The sequence below is a fragment of the Eschrichtius robustus genome, chromosome 16 (assembly GCF_028021215.1).
Source record: "Eschrichtius robustus isolate mEscRob2 chromosome 16, mEscRob2.pri, whole genome shotgun sequence".
NCBI lineage: Eukaryota > Metazoa > Chordata > Mammalia > Artiodactyla > Eschrichtiidae > Eschrichtius > Eschrichtius robustus.
The window spans coordinates 61627114-61646250 of NC_090839.1; the positions used below are offsets into that span (position 1 = coordinate 61627114).

A 19137-nucleotide genomic window follows, 5' to 3' on the forward strand; every position below is an offset into this window, starting at 1 on the left:
AGCACAGGCTCTAGAGCCCTATTACCCGGGTTCGAATCCAAGCCTTGCCACTTAGCTGGGTGACCTGGGGCGACCTAACGGCCCCCCTCTCGCAGACCCGTCCCACCCAGGCCGGCCACCCCATCAAACCCGGGCAGGTGAGAGCAAACTTGTGCAGGTGAGAGCAAACCTGTGCAGGTGCGAGCAAACCTGTGCAAGTGCGAAACTCACCTCCTCAGGGCTGCACCAGGCTGCCAGCGAGGCTGGCACGCATGCGCAATTCGGTAGGTAGGCGTGGTCACGGGCGACGAGGAGGGACGCACGCGTAGGGGGTGGGGCCGCGCCTGCGCAGGCTGCCTGCAATGGCGGCGGCTTGCGCACCGTGGTGAGGGGCTCGGTTGGGACTTCAGGCAGCGGCCGGCGGTGGGTAAGCCCGTGGGAGACGCGGCGGCACGCGGAAGGGTGCAGGGAGCCTCCTGGCACCGAGCCTGGCCTTGAAGTGCGGACTCCCACGGGCCTGAAGCCTAAGTCCCCACTCAGCCTTAGTTTCCCCTTCGAAGCTAGGGTGTTGGGAGAAGGAGTCCATGCCTTCCTCTGGGTTTCCGTTCGGGGTCCACGCAGCCCCCTCGGTTTTGGATTAGGAAGGGAGGGTGATGCCCGAGCTGTGCAGTTTGAGAGGGCAATGCTTAGCTCGCCAGTTGGAGTTCAGGGAGGCGGCAAGACAGAGAGAACGAAGAGCCCCGAGGGCCGAGGACCCTGGAGCCCCTGACTACGGCTCCGCGCCGCGGCCAGGGCCAAGTCTTTGCCCCACAGACCCGGGCCTCGGTTCCAGAATCGCGCCTACTTCCTGATTGTTGATGACCTTATGACGCCTGGCAGAGAGAAAGCCTGGGAGGCGGGGAGGCATTTCAACCCCCAGATCCCAGCAAACTGCTTTTAGTGGGCACTCCTGACAGGGTTAGGATGACAGCGTCTGCGTCTGGCCCCCACAGCCTTAGAGGAGCCAAGGACACTTGTCAGCTGCCCAAAGGAGGAAGCAGAGGTCCCATCTGCAGTCGGGGTGTCCTTTCCCTCCTCCCCAGTGAGAAGAGGGGACTGAAGCCCATCCAGCCCCAGCATTCCCAGACAGACTGTGAGTCAGCTATTCCTAAATAGAGAAACTATTGCCTTATTCCATCTTCCAGCACATCATTTAATAATTATTCTTATCACCACTATAATGATAATATTTCCTATTGGCATTTATTGAGCACTTACTATGTCCTGAACCCTGAAAGTGATCATTGTCTCATTTAATCCTCACACAGACCCTGAGACAGGTACAAAGTGCCTCTGCATTCCCAGAGATCTGGTTCTAGGAAAAGCCCCTTAAAGGGAATCCACTTAACCTAGTACTCCATTGTAGAGTGCGTTTCCTGGGAGACCTGTGCAGGTTGGATTTTAAAATTGAAATTTCAACTAGAAATTAAGAATACGGGTTTGGCTTTTCTCTGTATTTAGGAGTATTTGGTATGCGGTTGCAATATTTTCCCCCGGGACCTTTTTCAGTCCCAGGAGAGCCAGATCTGTCTTTAAAATGATTGGTCGTGGTAGGTCTAAGCTGTACTTAGACTGGATCCTCTTCCTGGATCCATCCTAATTTTTCCAGTCCTCATTGGTTGAGGACTTTTGCCTGAGGGTCGAGCATTTCTTCTCCATTGCTTTCATTGACACCATGAAATCCTGCATCCCTTTGCCAGATTCACAGCCTCACTTCACAACCCACTTGCTTTGTGCTGCCTTGTAGCGTTAGATAGGAAAGCCAGCCAGCAAGGGGCGACTCTTTTATAAAAATGTTTGTGTTGGTACAACTTTTCCTTCCCCATGGAAAGTACTTAAATGTAGGCACTCCAGTTATGTGGACTCAGATTGTGGACAGCCTGGGTTATGACGATCCCATTTTCCAGTTGAAGAAATGGAGGCCCGAGAGGTCTCATGACATGCGTGGGGCACACACGTAGTGCACACACCTACCCAGGTAGGAACAGTTCCTGTAGGAGGTCAGGGATTGTGGGCAGGTTTGGGTCAAACATCTGAAACCAAGGGTTTATTAACAATTGCTGCAGACCAAAGACTCTGCTCAGCACTTAACACCCTCCCCCCACATATCTCCCCCCACACCCCCACCTACCGCCAACCCTGCAAGGTGAGAATGTAGCTGAAGAAACGGGTCCAGAGAGGTGGAGTCATTTTCTCAAGGTCATGTAGCAAGGAGGTAGGAGACTGGGTTTATATCTGCTCTGCCCAGCATCACAGCTCAAGGCGCTGTCTGCACGCAGCTGCTGCTGTTTAATGCTTTTTGATGAGGTGGAATATTTGGATGGAGGGAAAGCCTTCCTGTTTTTGACCACCTTGCCTCCAGCATGGTTTTCCAAATTTTAGTTATTGCTGTGTCGCCTTCATAATTTTTTCATATCTGTATATCACCTGTACAGTGATTCCCTTAGTTGCTTTTCCTTTAAATCCACTCACTTTTTTTTTTTTTAATTTAAAAAGAAGGTTTAAAAACAAATGATATATGGGCAGCTGGGGCCAACTTCTAGAAGAAAAAGGTTATAGGGAAAACAGCTTCTAAACGCAAAGCATAAATTGTGATTGAATATTGGTTTAGGAAAAACTAGCTGCAAAAGACATTTGGGTGTCAAATGGAGAAAATTGACCATGAACTGGGTTTTAAATGGTATAAGGGAATCGTTCATTGTTTTAGGTCTGCTAATGGTCTTATGGTTATGTAAGAGCATGTTCTTAGGAGACAGACGCTGAAGAATTATTTAGGGGTTAAATGGTGTGATGTCTAGAAGGTGCTCAGTTCAGGGGAGAAAAACCTAGATAGATGGATTGATTGATCATGTGAAAAAGCATTAATGATCATGGAATCTAAGCAGTGGGTATATGGCTGTTTATTATGCTATGCCCTCAACTTGCTATTGGAAAATTTTCATAATAAAAAAATGGAAAAAATAAAAAAGGGAAGAAAAACTTTATCAGTATAAATGGAAATGTAGATCTCTTGCCATAAATAAACGATTACTATGAAAACGAACACAGTGCAAAACAAAATAACAGTTCTAGTTGGATTCTGTTCCCTTGCCAAGGCTCTGAGACTTTCTCCTTCAGGAAGAATTAAGAGGATTGAAAAGGGCGCTCTCTGCCGCCTGGCTGGGGTCGTTTACACTGTTCCCCTCTGGGACCTGCTGTCCTGAGGACTTGCTCTCGCCTCTTAGGTGCTGCTGTCCCACGGTTGGTGGGGAGCCCAGGCCATGGTTGCCGTCTCCCGCCCCCGCCATGGACGAGATCACCTTCAAAAGCGACACCATGCTGTCAGACGTCCACCTCCACACCCCGAACCAGAGACACCTCATGGTGCGGCTGAGTGGCGTGGGGCAGCCCGGTAAGGTCCCTGCACCCCAGGGAGCCCACTGTGTTTCCTGCTTTCTCACAGAAAGGATTGGGAAGACTGGATCGCTTAGCTTATCCTCACACCACTTCTTAAGTGCCCTTGTTTCACTGAGCAAACCCCTGTGCTTTCCCGAGCACCTGCTCTGTGCCAGACCTGGACGTGATGCCGGGAACGCAGAGGGAATGAGTCGAGCTCTGCCCTGGGGGAGCCCACAGGCCAGTGGGGGAGTCGGGGCCCGGGGACTCCCCCAGCCCACTGCCCCTACCCCCGGCTGACTCCTCCCATCAGGGCTCCCTGCTTTTTCTCCTGCACACACTCCCTCACTCCTCTCCCCAGCAGCCCAGGGGGTCCTGTGAAAAATGCAAATCACACCACCGCCCTGATTTAGGCCCTCCAGTGGCTTCCCTTGCTCTTAGAAGGAAATCAGAGCCCTCACCTTGGCCTGCAAGGCCCAGCCCCACCCAGCCCCTGCCCGTGTGTCCACACTTCTCTCTCCCGCCCTCGCTGCTCAGCGGCCACTGTCTGCTCCTTTCCGCCCCTCGCACACTGCATGTACCTTCCTCTCTGAGCACCTTTGCTCTTGCTTTTCGCTCTGCCTAGAACGTTCTTCCCTCCCTGGCCACCTTCCCCAGCTCCGATCACTCTGTTGTATTTGCTTGTTCTGGTGCAGTTCATAACTCCCCTTTCCCTCGTGTCCCAGTTTGGATTCCTGGATTCAGGAAACTGAGGCTCAGAACAGATAAGCGAGTTGCCCCAGGGTCAGACAGTCGGGGGACGTGGAGGACTCTGGCCCAGGACACCCCCTGCCTCCAGCCCAACTCTCCTGGCACCCATGCTCTTACCAAAGCCTGTCCCAGTGACTTTCTGGCCACCAGGTGGTGAGGGACACAGTATCCTTGTCCTCACTTCCAAGCTTACGGCTGAACAGTGCGGTGAGGAGGGCAGAAGCGCAGGGGTTGAGTAGCCTGGGTGTGAATCCCGCCTCAGCCACACCCACAGCTGTGTGACCTTGGTCAGCTCACGTAACCTCTGAGCCCCAGCCTCCACATCTGTAAGACAGAGTGACACTGGGACTTCCCTGGTGGTCTCGTGGCTAAGACACCGCGCTTCCACTACAGGGGGCGTGGGTCCCATCCCTGGTCGGGAACCAAAATCCTGTAGGCCGTGTGGCGCAGCCAAAAAAATTTTTAAATAAAAGATAAATAAAATAGAGGGACACTGCCACTTTCGTAGCCACTGTAAGGGGTAAATGAGCTCTTGTGAGCCGAGTGCCTGCAGTGTAGGTGCTCATCCGACGGGGGCTGCTCTGGAGGCTGCAGCATCACAGCCAAATCAAACAGACCTTTTCTGCCGGCTTTATGATATTTCCACCTCGCCTTTCTTTTTTTTTTCTTTTCCATTATGGTTTATTTACCGGATATTGAATATAGTTCCCTGTGCTATACAGTAGGTCCTTGTCCTTTTTTTTGTTTTGTTTTGTTTTTTTTCACCTGGCCTTTAAAACTCTTCCCAGGTGGAAATTGAGGAAGGGAACTAGAAAAGGAGACGGTTTGGAAATACTCTGCTTTTGTGTTTTGTCTTGCCTCTCAGTCTTCCTGTCCCAGTTCAAGCTTCTGTGGAACCAAGCCTCTCAGACAGACTCGGGGGCTGAGGGTGGCAATCACAGAGCCCATCCCGCAGAGGTGACTCCTCCTGCCAGGTCCCCTCCGGGGAGTGGCTGCAGCAGTGAGGGGGTCTCCCTCCAGGCTGGGGCTGATGCCACCAGCCAGGAGGAGGTGGCAGCTCAGCTGGACGAGGATGGGGACTTGGACGTTGTGAGAAGACCACGGGCTGCCTCTCCCTCCGAGCCCTCGGGGCCTCCGAGAGACAAGGTACACCCCGTGATTCTAACGCAGGAGGAAGATGACGTCCTGGGAGACGAAGCACAAGAGAGTAGCCCCTACGATGTCATCAAAATAGGTAAATAAAGGGCTGCTCACCTGCCGCCAGGCAGCGCCACAGCGTCAATCGGGGCACAAGGCTGCTGAGCGTGGGCCCGTCCAGGCATCTCAGGGCAGGACAGGTTAGCAGAACTGGCATCCAGACACTGGGCGCCAGTAGTGCCGCTGGCAGCAGGGGAGCTTGCCAAAGTGCTGTCAGGTCACCCTCCTGCTCCAGACTCTTCGGTGGCTCCCCATTGCCCTCAGGACACAGTCCACATGCTCAGCATAGCGCCGGGGCCCCTGTGTGAGGTGGCTCTGCCCTCCTCTCCGGCCTCAACTCACACCACCCTCACCCGCTCACCCTCCGTGCACGTTCTCCCTGCGCACCTCTGCTTCTGCCTCCTTCCCAGAGGGCTCGCTCCCTAACACATTCCTGATTGTACAAGCCCCAGCTTGGCCGTCACCTGCTCCAGAAGCTTCACTGCTGCTGCCTCCTGCATCAGTACTCTGATCCTACGTAGCATGCCAGGGTGTGGGTCGGGGTTGTTTGTGGAAGATTTGGCTCGCAGGAGCCCGCAGCAGGGAGCCATGGCAGATTCTGGAGCTGGAGCAGGGCAGAGGGGGAGGGAGATCCAAAGTTAACCTGGAGGAGTGTGTGGGCCCAGCAGATGGGCTGGGAGCTGGGAGCTAGAAGCTGGGGGCGTGGGGGGTGGGAGGAGGCAGGGATGCAGTGACAGGAGAGGTGGGGCGGAAGGAGGTTTCAGCAGGCACTCAGGCAGGGCCCAGAGCGTCCTTGTCCTTGTTGGGGCAGGAAGCCAGCGACGATGAGGCACCTGCTGTGCTTTGATGTTTACCTTCATCACCTCACATACATAGTCTTCTCAGCCTCTCTGAGGGGTCCTACAAATGAGGAAGTGACGAGCCCAAGGCCGTGCAGTTCGGGGGCAGGGAGGAAGGTTCTGAGTCCGCCTGATCCATCTCCACAGCCAGGGCTCTGGCCATCCCCAGCACTGCTCTGATGTGAGTCTGTTCACTGAGATGCAGGGTCCTGGATGGTGCCTGAGGTCCCAGGTAAAGGCCTGGGTTGCGCACATGGGGTCCACTGGGCGCTCTCAGGAACGCAGACGGAACAGCAGCTCTGATAGCCATGCGGTCATCCGTTCAGCAGATGGTTACCGTGTGCCTGCTGGGTACCAAGCAGGCTGGTTCTAGACCACCCTGGTGGGGGCCCTACTCTGTTTTCTGTGGATTACCTCTGGTCCTCATGGCCTTTCCAGGGATGAGTATTCCCATGTCACAGAGGAGGGAACTGAGGCTCAGAGAGGTTGAGGAACTTGCCCAAGATCACACAGCTAGTCAGTGGCAGAGCCTTGACTCATACTCAGGTACGTCTGACACCACAGCCCATGTTTCTTACCCATGTCACGTGATCAGAACATTGGAAAGTTTTATTCTTGGGGGTCGATGACTGCTCCTTTCCCTCAGCCCTCACTTAACTGGCCTCCCTGTGGAGGGGAGCAGCAGACTTCCCAGCGAGCTGTTTGGCCTCCAGGGCGCATGTTTAATGTTCCTGGAGGTTCCCATCCTGCAAGCTGAGAGCAAAGTCCCTCAGGGCAGGGTAGGGTCAGTGTGCCGCCAGCTCCGCCTGGCTGTGAAGCCCCGTCTCACAGCGCCTGGAAGTTCACCCTCCTTTTCAGCTCACTGTCACTTGGTCCCTACTTGCCCTGAGGGAGGAGAATAGAAAGGTCATTTAATACCTGAGCTTAAGCAGTAACTCCTAATTATTCCATCCGGAGCTGTACACTCACATCTGTAAAATGTGACACAAGGGAAGGGGTCCTGGTCTTAGGATCCTGTAGAGCTCCTCCACCCCTCACAAGCCAGGGGACCCCGGACAAGTATCCTGCCCACCCAGAGCCTCAAGTTTTTGGACCTATGAAAGGGGTCGGGGAAGCTGCCCTCCCTGGGTTTTGGTGGTGATTTCATAAATACTGCCCAGTAAGTGCTCCTGCGGGACCTGGTGCAGAGCAGGTGCTAAGCAGGTGTCCCTCCCCTGGCTACCCTGTTCCTCCCATTCGTAAGCCAAGCCTTTTTTTAAGATTATAGGCCCATTTGAGAAACTGATTAAAATCAAATTCCCTTAGCGGGAGGAGAATGTGTTTTCCAGGCTACTTCAGGGGATTGTCAAAAATCTAAAGTTTATCCACGGACCTGCTAGAAATCCACAGACCCAAGGTTCAAAGTACATTATGATCATTTTCCCCATTTTATAGATAAACTGGGACGCAAAGAGAACTCAGGCAAGGCTAGAACTTGGGCTGTCGGATCCCGAGTCACGTGCCTTTTCCATTGGCCTGTGACTTGGGCAAGTACTTTAACCTCTCAGAGTTCAGTTTTCTTGTTAGTAAAATGGGTGTAACCTCTGGTTGTGAGGAACTGAGAGAGATGGCACATGTAGAGTTCTTAACAGTGCTTGGTGCATAGTAGGTGCTCAAGAAACGTGAGCTGCTGTCAGCTTTCATTCCAGGGGACTGATCTGAGTGTGGAGGAGGGAGATGGGCTGAGGAGGAGAGTCTGGGTTCCTGCAGGTCTAGAGACCGTCCTGGTAGGGGCAGGGTACAGCTCAGATACTAAGACTGTCTGTCTAACCCCATTTGCTAACCCTAGAGTTTCTCGTGTGTTCCTCAGGCTGGGCTTTTATGTTCTTAAGACACCACTGGAATTGTTTAAATATAAAGTGTGACTTTCCCCTGGGGCAGGAGCTCCCTGCCCTTGACCCTGGTTAGGGAGGCCATTGAGCCCATGAATGAGGTGGTGTTATTTCTGTATCTTGTAAAGGAGCAAACTGTGGCTCTGGTGCTGAGAAGTTCAGTGACTCACGCCACCGGCCAGACTGCGTGACTGAGCCTGGGTCACACGCAGGTCTTTCTCAGCTCAGTCCATGTTCTCACTCAAGGGAGGCTGGCACCCCTTAAATGCAGCTGGAGGCAAAACTTAAGTCCATGGGCCCCCTCGGAGAAAAGACCAGGCGTAGATGACCGAGATCCCCGTGGGAGGGTGCCCCTGGCTCAGCCAGGCAAACTGGAAGGAGACAAAGAAAGATGGGAGGAGGGGAGACGCGAGCCCCAGCCAGGGGCCAGTGGGCCAGGGACAGTGCGCCGTGGGCTGCAGAGACTGGGGAAGAGGGGTGGGCGGGATGGGGGGAGCTGACGCTGAGGGTCCAGAGCAGGGCTGGAAGGCGAGGAGGCCTCTTCTCTCACGCACATGCACACGTACTCACACAGACACACACACACACCCCTTCAGCCTTGCTGTCCCCCCCCCCACCCCACTCCTGCTCCTGGTTTGATGTGAGCCTGGGCTTTGATGTGAACTAGTCTGACAAGCCTGTGAAGCTTCCCTGCCGTGCGTGTGTCATGGTGCTTTGATGGCCGTCACCATCTTGCTTAAAGATACGCGAGCCGGTTCTTATTTAACAGGAAAAACGTTTGCCCTCATTCCCTTTTCTCCTTGATCTCATAGTTCTGTTCTCCACCTCCCCCCAACAACCAGCACCAGATTTTGTCCTAATGTATTTTGTGCTTGAGAATACTTCCTAACATACTTATTTTCATCTAAAAAGGATATAATCTGAAACTTATTTTGTTAACTTTCTAGTGTGGTTCTGAGCATAAGAAAATATTTTGGAATGAGTTGTGATTATTATTCCCATACAGTTGATCAAAAGAACATAAATATATTATGATCGTAACGTGCGTTTACTGAACATAAAAAAGTGGAGTGTGGGGTGTGTGTGTTTCATTAAGTTGGGCCAAGTCCTCCTGTGACCCGAGTCTCCGGGCTGCGGGCCGAGACCCAGGGATCTGAATGAGAGTGACGCTCACACGCCCCCTCCTGACTGTAGCCTGGTCTGTGTTTCTGCTGCCTCCCCCGCACCCCGTCTGTCTGTGTTCTTTCCATCCCCATTTTCACGGTGGCCCTTTCTCTCTCGGTTTCCATCCCGTCCAGAGCACACCATGGCCACCCCCCTGGAGGATGTTGGCAAGCAGGTGGGTAGGTCCCGTCCGCTTCCCACGGCCCTGAAGGGTCTCTCGGGAGCCGCAGGCCACCTCTGTTCCTGGTCCCTCTCCCCTCCAGGTGTGGCGGGGCGCCCTGCTCCTGGCAGACTACATCCTGTCCCAGCGGGACCTCTTCCGGGGTCGCACAGTGCTGGAGCTCGGGGCGGGCACCGGGCTGGCCAGCATCCTCGCGGCCACCGTGGCGCAGACCGTCTACTGTACAGGTAACGCTCGCCGTCTCAGGCTGAGGGGGAGTGGGCTCTTCACGGAGCGCGTGCTGACTAGATGAAAAGTGAGGGGGGAGACTGGACCCTGGACCTTGGCTGCTCTTGACTTTGCCCTCCTCTTGCGCTGGTTTTCTCCACCCTTCGTTGTTTTCTCAGCAGCGTGAGGATGACCCAGCAGGGCCGGCGGGTGCAGGACCAGTGGTTCTGCTGGTGCCTCTGTTCACACCCCCTCAAAAGAGTGAACATCTCAGAAAACCATGAGGAATATGCCTCGCATACGGCTTAAAAACAAGCGCCTTATTTTTTTCTGATTATGGAAATCTTGCCTACTCTCTGTGGAAAATTTGTAGAACAGCAAATAACATTTTCTCATAATTTTACATTCCCCAGATAAATTCAACAATATGCAGTTCATTGCATGCCCACTGCATGCCAGACACAGTTCCAGATGCGGGAGACCCAGGAGTCAATGAAACAGATCAAGTCGCTGTACTCAGGGAGCTTTAGAATCTATTTTTTAATGTTCATATATATACTTTTTACAAGTTTTTTTCCTTTTCCTTTGTGTGTACCTAGTCCCAAACAATAGCTGAAATCAAACTGTATATATTTAGTGCTGTATCCTGCCAAAAATGTCGAAAAAGGGAAAAAGCGTTTTCCACTGTCATTAAAAATTACTTATAAATGACTTTTAATGACCAGGTAATATTTCGTCCCCCTTTTTTTTTTTTAACCATTCTTATATTACTGGACATTTTGGCTGTTTTCATGTTGTGTTTTGTTTTGTTTGCATTTGTCTATTGCACTGCAACAAATACCTTTGTGCATCATTGTCTACTAATCCTTAAACTAGATTCCTCGAAGTAGGTGGGACCTTTCTTAAGCTTTTGATACTTATGGCCAAATGATTGCTTTTTAAATTTTTTATTTTGAAATAATATTAGGTTCACATAGAAGTTGCCAAAATAGTATAGAAAGTGCCATGTACCCTTCACCCAGCTCCCCCAGTGGTAACATCTTCTGTACCATAGTTTGGGGATCACACCAGCAAATTGACACAGTGCAGTACTGTCAGTTACACTCCAGATTTGCCGCCGTGCTTTTTTAGGGAGAGTGTACCAGTTTATAAGAAAGTGCAATAGTACCTTATCAGGTAATTATTGTTGGTGTCATTAATGTTTTAAATCTTCAATATCTGCTAGGCAGGAAGTGGTGCTGCTGACGTGCTTTGCATTTCGTCGATTCCTTGACATTTTCGTGGCGCACGTCTTTTGCTTCTGAGCTAGGAAAGGGGAAGCTAGGGGGGGCCTGGGAGTCGGGTGTACTTCTCAGATACCCTGCATAAGCCACCCCGTTTACTTCTCCTTGACAATTCAGTGTAAATCGCCAGTGAACTTCTCAAGAGTCAAGACTTAAAGCAACACCCCAGGGCTGTGCTTGTGCCTAGCGCCTCACAACAGCATCTAATCAAGTTATCTTACCCTTGAGAGAGATTTACTGGAGAGGAAGAGAGCTTGCATCCTGGCAGCACATTTCCAGTTAGTAGAGCCTTTTCATGAGCATCAGTGCCTTTAACCTCACAGTGACCCTGGGCATTCACCGGGGAGCCTGTCAGCATCCCCTCCATCCAAGTGGGCAGGGTAAGACTGAGGTCAGGTGGCTGGGCGAAGGTCACATACATGGCCACTGGCTCACAGCATGGTGCCTCTCATCATGTGGGGGGCTCAGGCTGTTTTCTGTGGAGCAGGGTTCTGTGGGCTCCCTCGGGGGCTGGCCAAGGGGTGGAGGGCGGGGGCAGCCCCAGGGCTCTGGGTCTCCCACCCCCGCTCAGCCATCGCTGCTCCTCTCATATGTGCTTGGCATGTTAGAATCCCACACAAGATCTGTTTTGACAAAAAGTACCATAAAGGCTTAAAAACTGCTGACCCAGTCCTGTGTTGTCAGGCACATACATCAGTATTCTCTTTACCCAGTGGCCCAGGAGAAGGGACAGGTGTGGCCCTTCGGTGAGCAGAGAGGCCCACACACACACACACACACCCTGCTCTGCATGGTCCCTGGGGTGGAAACGATGGTCCGGTCCCGGGAGGTCTGCAGTGGGCGGGCGAATGCCATTCACAAGACCCCCTGTACCCTCCACATGCACGCTCTCCTAATGGGAAGTTAATTTTGGCAAAGCACTGCCTCCACTGCCGTCAAGGATACACTGTGCTACAACTCAGGTCTGCTCAAGTGACAGGAACCCCCATCTCATCAGAGCAGCAGGTGGCTCGGGAGACGTGATGGCAGGACAATGAGTCAGGCACCAGGGTGCCTGCCTCCAGCCTGCCTGAATGTGCTCTGTCTCCACCGATCACATCCAAACGCCCTCCTGGCTCCAGTCAGTTTTCTGGGGTGTCAAAGAGCGAGGCTTGTTGGAGTCAGAGACACCTGGGTTCAAATCCCAGCCCTGGCTCTGCCCAGCCACGTGACTGCCTGAGCCACTTCGCCTGTGACGGGACCGTGACACCAACTCAGGGTCATTAGAAATATGGAGGATGGATTCGGGAAGTGTGTGCATGTGTCATGTGCTCTAAAGATGCTGGGAGTTCTCACCCTTCCCTGGAATGCAGAGTCTGTCCCCACAAGGACAGTCTTCTCTGATTTAAGGCAGAGATCATTAGAAAGAGCCTTAAGGTGAACATATTTCATTTTAGTGTAAAACACACAGGAGAAACTTGGGTTTCAATTTTGCACGTTTCTGCAGCCGTGCTGTTGGTACCAGCTCTCTCCAGGCAGAAGCACAGAGATAAAAGTGTCGTCACGACTGGCACCTTATGGCTTGCCCTTCTGTCCTTCCAGATGTCGGTGCAGATCTCTTGGCCATGTGCCAGCGAAACATTGCCCTTAACAGCCACCTGACTGCCACTGGAGGTGAGGCCCAGCAGGTCCCCTCCTGGGAGGGAGGTTTCCCTGTTTTGCAGGTGGGACAGACACCCAGAACCACGACACTGGGAGGCGGGGTTCTCCCTGCATCCCTAGACACCCCAGCGAGTGGAAGGAGCAGACGTCTCGGCTTCGCGTCACTTCAGGTGCTTGACGGCTCTGTCCTCGCCTCATCTCTTCCCACGCCCACAGCCACGTCCTACCTCAGCTCTTTCCTCCCTGCAGGTGGCAGGGCCCTACCTGGTCTCCGCAGCTCCTGTCTGACCTGCCCAAGCATCCAGAGTGACCTTTCTAAGATGCAGCCTGACCCCTTCACTCCCCGCTGAGCAGCTTCTGGGGGTGAAGTCTGAGCTCTTCCTCTGGCTCCGGACCTCCTGGTCTGGCCCTGGCCGGCTTTTCCTGTCTCCTGTCCTGGCAGCCCCGCTGTCCAGCCCTGCATCCAGCGAGCCACGGGCTCCCTTCACATGCCCTTCCCTCTGCCCAGAGCGCCCCCGCCCCGTCGGCCTGACCATCAGATTCCTGCCCCGCCGCAGGAGTAAGCTGCCGTGATGGAGGAGCTGCCTGCCCAGGCCTCCTGCTCCGAGCGAGCTGGGGCACTTCCAACTCCAACTCATCTGGCCCCACGGGCTTCAGACCCCTCAGAGGTTTCTCATTGCTCTCGGAGTAGAGACCCAACTCCTTGGCTTGTCCGGACCCCGTGGGGCCTGGCCCTTGCCCGTCGGCAGCCCCTTCCCCACAGCGGCTCCCTTCGCTGGAGCCATCCTGGCCTTGCTGGAGGCTCCATCCCCTGGGGCCTTTGCTCTGCTCTCTCCTCCTACCTGTTTCCTCCCCCTCTTCCTCCTGTCTGTTCCTAATCATGCTCAGACCTCCAGGCAAGATCACAGTTCCCTTACAGACTCTCCTTACACCTTGAACCATGGTATTTTGACATTTGTTTGTGGGACTAGTTGATTGGCATCTGCCGCCCCACTAGACCACACGCTCCGTGAGGGCAGGGCCCTGTCTGATCCCCTGTGTCACATTTGTTGAATGCCCAGGGCACAGCAGGCTGTCAGCAGGCCTGGAAGGAAGGAGCAGGTGTGAAGTGCCTTCTCCTCAAAGCCTTCCCTGACACCCATCGACACGAGAGCCCTCTCCTCCCGTGCACCTGGCACATCCTTTTCATATCAGTGTCTGCTCCCTGCCGGTGTCCTAGGACAGGGACGTACCTCATGAATCTCTGCTCCCTGGGCCGACACTGGGCCTGATGCTTAGCACTCAAAAGATGTGGGATGGATGGATCTTGGTGTGTAGTGGGAAGTTTTATCTTCTTTCCTAACTGTGTTCAGAGTTTGGGGAGTTCCGCTTGTGTTTGTTTCGCAGGCGGTGTGATTAAGGTCAAGGAACTGGACTGGCTGAAAGACGACCTGTGCACAGGTGCGTGGCCTCCTCTCTCGTGTCCCACTTGATTCAGTGGTTCCTTGTGCTGCCCCCAGGCCATCAGCCCTGTGGCCTTGACCGCCCAGCAGAGTCCTAGCTCCGTTGGCTGATGAGTGACAGCTGCCATTCTTGGTGCTGCATGTCATTCTTGGTGCTGCATGCCAGGCACCCTACACTCATTCTGTCATTCAGACTCACAGTATCACTGTCGGTCCTATAGTCCCTAATTCCGGGGAAGACTGATGCTCAGAGAGGTTCAGTGCCTGCCCAGGGTCACGGGTACCTGGCAGGTCAGGGTGTGAACCCAAGTCTGGGACTGCAGGGCCTAGACCATTTGCCTGCCAGGAAGCAGCCTCCCGCTTAGCACCCATCCTCTGCCTACAGCAGGGGACTCCCCAGGGGTTCAGGGGCTGCTGGGTGGGGGAGATTTCTAAATTTCTTATGCAGACTGTTTCAGACTTGCACCTTTGCTCTTTCTTTGTACAAGAACTTTTCTTTTCCCTGTCAGATGTCAGGTGAGGAAAATCATTGCTTGTTGAGTGCTTGTCACCTAGCAAGCACCTAGCACACTTGAGGTCCTTTGGTCTCCCCGACAGTCCTGTGAGGGAAGCATTGTTATGCCCATTCTAGTGCAAACACTGCAGCCCAGAGAGGTGAAGCACCTTTCTTGGGGTCACACAGCAAGTCCACGGGGACAGGAATGCCATGGACGGAGGTGTAGATCGTTTTCTGCACAGGCTACTGGCCGAGTCAGCAGGTCAGGCCCGCATGGATAAGGTAGCCGCCCTGGCAGAAAGGGCACCTTCTGCCCTGAAGTTTTCGACGTGGGTGGCGGAGGCGCTGGGATTCGGGGCTGCCAGGTGGCACCCACTGCACCGAGCTTACCCTACCCCATTTCTTCTCCTGAAGCTTCTTTCAGTCTGTCTCGGTGAGAGCTGGTGGCCCGCGGAGAAAGGGCTGAGCCCAAGGTGTCCTTCCCCTTTCACAGATCCCGAGGTCCCCTTCAGCTGGTCGGAGGAGGACATCTCCGACCTGTACGGCCACACCACCATCCTGCTCGCGGCCGAAGGTGAGGGCGCCTCCGCGGCACAGCCAGTGTCACCGCGTGTCGTCACGGGCCGGCTCCCACCACGGCTCCGTGCCGCTTTCGTTCTGAGCTCTGTGGCTGTTCATGCTTATCAAAGATTCCGTCCTTAGGGCCCGCGGAGGAATCATTTTCTCTGATAGTTGCCTGTTTTCTTCCCCACAGTGTTTTACGACGATGACCTAACTGATGCTCTGTTTAAAACACTGTGCCGACTGGCTCACAAGTTGAAGAACGCCTCCACCGCCATCCTCTCTGTGGAAAAGAGGTGAGCGCCTCGCGGGGCCAGACTCTCACCTTCCAGATGCGTCCTCATCACTTGCTCATCCAGCACCTGCTGTGGCCGGGCCTGCCGGGCCTTTACACACGTCGCCTCGTTTAATCGGCTCACCAACCCCATGTGCAGGCACTGCCATCCCCATCGCACAGCCGACGGGAGGAGGGCTGAGGCGTCAGGGACCCGTCCAGGCCGTGGCTGGGCAGTGAGTGTGCCAGAGCCCAGACGCATGTCCACTCTGCACCCCGGGCCTCTGCCCTTGCCCTGACACAGTCAGAGCCCCTCCAGGGCGTTTCCACCCGGATGTCCTGAAACGTTAGGGCTCTTATTGATGGAGTGACCGTGTTGTGATAGACTCGGTGCTGGGCCCGCTACACACATTTTCCTCTAATTCTGTGATAGCCCACAGCTTTTCTGAAGGCAATTTAGAGTATATAGCAAAAGCCATAAAACCAAACACACTGATTTTTTTTCTTGGAGTATAATTGCTTTACAACGTTGCATTAGTTTCTGCTGTACAGCAAAGTGAATCAGCTACGTGAATACATGTATCCCCTCCCTCTTGGACCTCCCTCCCACCCCCGCATCCCATCCATCTAGGTCGTCACAGAGCACCGAGCTGAGCTCCCTGTGCTGTACAGCAGGTTCCCACTAGCTATCTATTTTACACACGCGAACACACTGATTGACCCAGCAGTTCAGCATCTGGAACGGCCCTGAGGAAGCGATCCCAGCCGTGCACAGAGCCATCCAGATGGACACACCTGTTGCAGCATTGTTTACACCGATGACGTCCAGGACCCCCCCCTTCAGGGTCCACGTGACCAGTGGCAACGTGTGGACCCGATCACTCCGGTGTGATCTTGGGCACATGCCTCCCCCTCTCTGAGCCCCAGTCCCCACCTGAGCGGAGGCCGTAGCGGGCCCCACCTCCCAGGCTCTCCTGCAGATGCCGGAAGGCCGCGCACTGGCGCCCAGCACGCAGGAGGCGCTCAGTTAAAATCCAGCGCCGTGACGGGAGGGAGCAGCAGAGCCTCTGGTGGTGACAGGCAGTGTGTGTGTTGCGGCTTGTGCGCAGGCTGAACTTCACGCTGCGGCACCTGGACGTCACGTGCGAGGCCTACGACCACTTCCGCTCATGCCTGCGGCGACTGGAGGGGCTGACCGGTGGGCGCCTGCGCTTCGCGGTGGAGCCGGTGGACGTCTCCTTCCCGCAGCTCTTGGTCTACGAGCGCATCCAGCAGCTGGTAGGTGCGCCTGCCCGCCCGCCTGCCCGAGAGCAGCTTGCTCTGGCGTGAGGCTGTCGGCTGGAGGAGGCCGTGAGCCAGCCTCCAGGTCCAGCCCGGCCCGCGCTCTCCCCGCTGACCCCGACGCTGGGCTCTCTCCAGGTCCAGGAGGGCCTGCCTGGCCAGCGGTCACCTGGCCTTAGAGCACTTCCTCTCGCCGCGGGCAGTGCAGACTCCAGGGGAAGCGGGGGGGGGGGGGGGGGGGGGGGGGGGAGGGGGTTGCGTGTGGTTTGCCCTTGACTGGGCTGAAGATCTTGATGCAGGAGCCCCAGTGCTGACGGCCACGTCTTCACTGTGAAAGCGTGTGGCCTCGTGGCCTAGGCGGGCTTGCCTGATGGCCGATGGCCCGTCTGACGGGGCAAGTGGAGTCCCATCACATAGGCCTCTGAGCAGTAACCCCGATGACATGCTCTAGGTGCCGGCTGTCTCAGCGAGAGACAAGGTGTGTCCCGGCCAGGAAAGGGCAGGGCTGGGGTTAATCACTTCCTATTACAGTTTTAAAACCAGCACTAGGGGGGAATCTGGAAAGTCAGAAGACCCTTTAAAATCCCTTAAACTTCCTAGGAGCTGGATTCGTATGAGTCCCAAGGTCTTTCGTTCTCTTGGCCTCTCGTCTGCGGCTGCCCTTTGTCTGGGTCTTTGGCGACCCGGCCTGGCTCTTAGGACGAGGGGCCTGCTCAGCTCGCCCTCCGGTCCCTCCCGCCAGCAAGCGCGGCCTTGCGTTCGTTCGTGTGTGCGGTTCCATGTGCGCGGAGGGCCTTCCCTTCGTCGCTCCGCGGCCTCTGAGCTTCCCAGGCCCCTCCTGCCAGTGAGGGTGCCAGGCTCCCACTAAGAACTTGGCGTGTTTTGTACCTTCTCCACCTGCCAGCATTCAGGGGAGCATCACGCAGCCAAGAAATCAGCTCCTCACAAAATCCAGCAGCCGTGCTCCACGGCTCCCAGAATGGAGAAGGTGTGCGACTTGTGGCCATTCTGGTCCCTTTGACAGTGTGGCAGCCTCATGCCTCTCAGATCAGAGCCAGGACTCAGCATCCAGCTCCTCCTCCACGGAACAGCCCCAAGCAACAAAGCACCAGAGGAGGCTCCCTGCTCTTGCAGTAGCTTTCACGCTGCCCGTTTTTCGCGTCTTGTTCGGGGCTTCTCTTTTGCTGATTACGTCCCTTTATGAAATTGTGAAGTCTCATTTGCACATCTCGGAATCTCCCCCTCTCTCTCTTTGCTGCAGGAGCTCTGGAAGGTCTTTGTGGAACCAGTAACAGAACCCGTCGTGTCTGCAGACACAGCTTCTTGACTGTTCTTGTGATGTTTCTAATAAAATTGAAAGCTCACAAAGTAATGTGCTTGAGATTTTATTGTTTAAAAAATACGGCAAGTGGGCCTTGTGTGACCCAATACGGTTTTCTGCTTCCCAGCAGCAGCCAGAGAACGTTACTGCCCTAGGCTGGGAGTCCATTTGGTCGCATGTGGTTTTTGTGCTGCCAGCTTGGAGTAGGTGTTGCAGGGTGTTTGAGAGCTGCTTGGTCAAGTTGGGCGGTGTTCTCAGCTTGGTTCCGCTGGAGCTGATGACCTTACCCAGGTGCTTCCCTTGGGGCAGGCGCCCCAGGCTGCACCCATAGTCTTTTATGTTCTCTTCTAACTGCTTACAAATGAGTTTAATACCATCTTCACGGTTGCCATAGTACCACCCCGCAAAATGGGGCACAGAAGCCTCCTTGCCTTCGTCGCTGCGTGTGCCCCGTCCCTGTCCCTCTGCTGGGGGCCCCTTCAGAGGAGGAGGCAGGAGCTCCCAGATTGGACGCCTCTGGCGGTGGCCCTTGCTTTATGTTTTAACCCTTTGTAACCAAAATCGGGTGTGCGTAGAACAAACATAAAAGCCGCTCCTTTGGGTCCTGCAGCTGCCTAGGGCCGGGGTCCGCACAACCACCTGCCTCGAGGGCGTTTCCCTTCCTCAGCCTGGCCTTGTTCCCCCCATCCCCTCGGTCTCTCCACCATGCGTCACCTGTGCACGTGTTTGTCCGTCTGGTTTTTGATCTTTTTGTCTATGCCTCTGCTGTATCTCACCCCCTCCTTCTTGCTCTCCCCCTTTTCCTTGTCTCTTTATGCCCCTCCCACCACCTCTCCCTCCTTCTCCTTCTTTCCAGTTAGGGTCCCTCCCACCTTCCCTGAGGCTCCATTTCCCCTGTCTCGCTGCTCCTGCCCGCTTTCCACCAGGGCCCGCATGCCCCTTCCCCTGCTGCCCCTCCAGCTGCAGCTCGGCTGCTCCTGCCCACGTCGCTTCTCCCCAAGCACAGGCCCGATTCCCAGGCCCGTCATACCCCCCACCCCTGGTCATTGGCTTATCCTGACACCGTGGGCTAGGCTTTTGCAGGTCTCAGTTCATTTCATTTTCCCAACAACTCTAGGAAGTCAGCAACCTGGTTAGACCCATTGAACAGCTGAGAAGACTAAGGCTCCAAAAGGGAAAAATCTCCATGAGGTCAGGGACCCTGTTTGTCTTATATACCAATATATTCCTGGCACA

General features: G+C 54.7%; 1 protein-coding gene across 4 annotated transcripts; it reads left to right on the plus strand.

Moving 5' to 3' along the window:
• The first annotated feature begins 326 nt into the window (after window positions 1-326).
• On the plus strand, window positions 327-17952 carry LOC137778721 (methyltransferase-like protein 22). Of its 4 annotated transcripts, none has more exons than XM_068565986.1 (12): window positions 327-406; window positions 3243-3409; window positions 5009-5100; window positions 5314-5377; window positions 9349-9389; window positions 9478-9622; window positions 12467-12538; window positions 13913-13966; window positions 14958-15038; window positions 15219-15321; window positions 16409-16577; window positions 17842-17952. In XM_068565986.1, exons 2-12 carry the CDS (start codon window positions 3304-3306, stop codon window positions 17905-17907), a joined length of 993 nt encoding a protein of 330 aa, XP_068422087.1. In that variant the 5' UTR covers window positions 327-406; window positions 3243-3303; the 3' UTR covers window positions 17908-17952. The 4 variants fall into 4 exon arrangements, with proteins under 4 accessions (XP_068422087.1, XP_068422084.1, XP_068422086.1 ...); XM_068565985.1 differs by adding an exon at window positions 972-1111 and having other exon boundaries at window positions 328-406; window positions 5009-5377; XM_068565983.1 differs by having other exon boundaries at window positions 5009-5377.
• The last annotated feature ends 1185 nt before the right edge of the window (window positions 17953-19137 follow it).

Excerpts from the sequence above, each read along its gene's own strand:
- LOC137778721 (XM_068565983.1), top strand. The coding sequence starts at position 3,304 with ATGGACGAGATCACCTTCAAAAGCGACACCATGCTGTCAGACGTCCAC. Across the intron at positions 5,378-9,348 it reads CTACGATGTCATCAAAATAG|AGCACACCATGGCCACCCCC; the intron begins GTAAATAAAGGG and ends CATCCCGTCCAG. Across the intron at positions 12,539-13,912 it reads CCACCTGACTGCCACTGGAG|GCGGTGTGATTAAGGTCAAG; the intron begins GTGAGGCCCAGC and ends TTTGTTTCGCAG.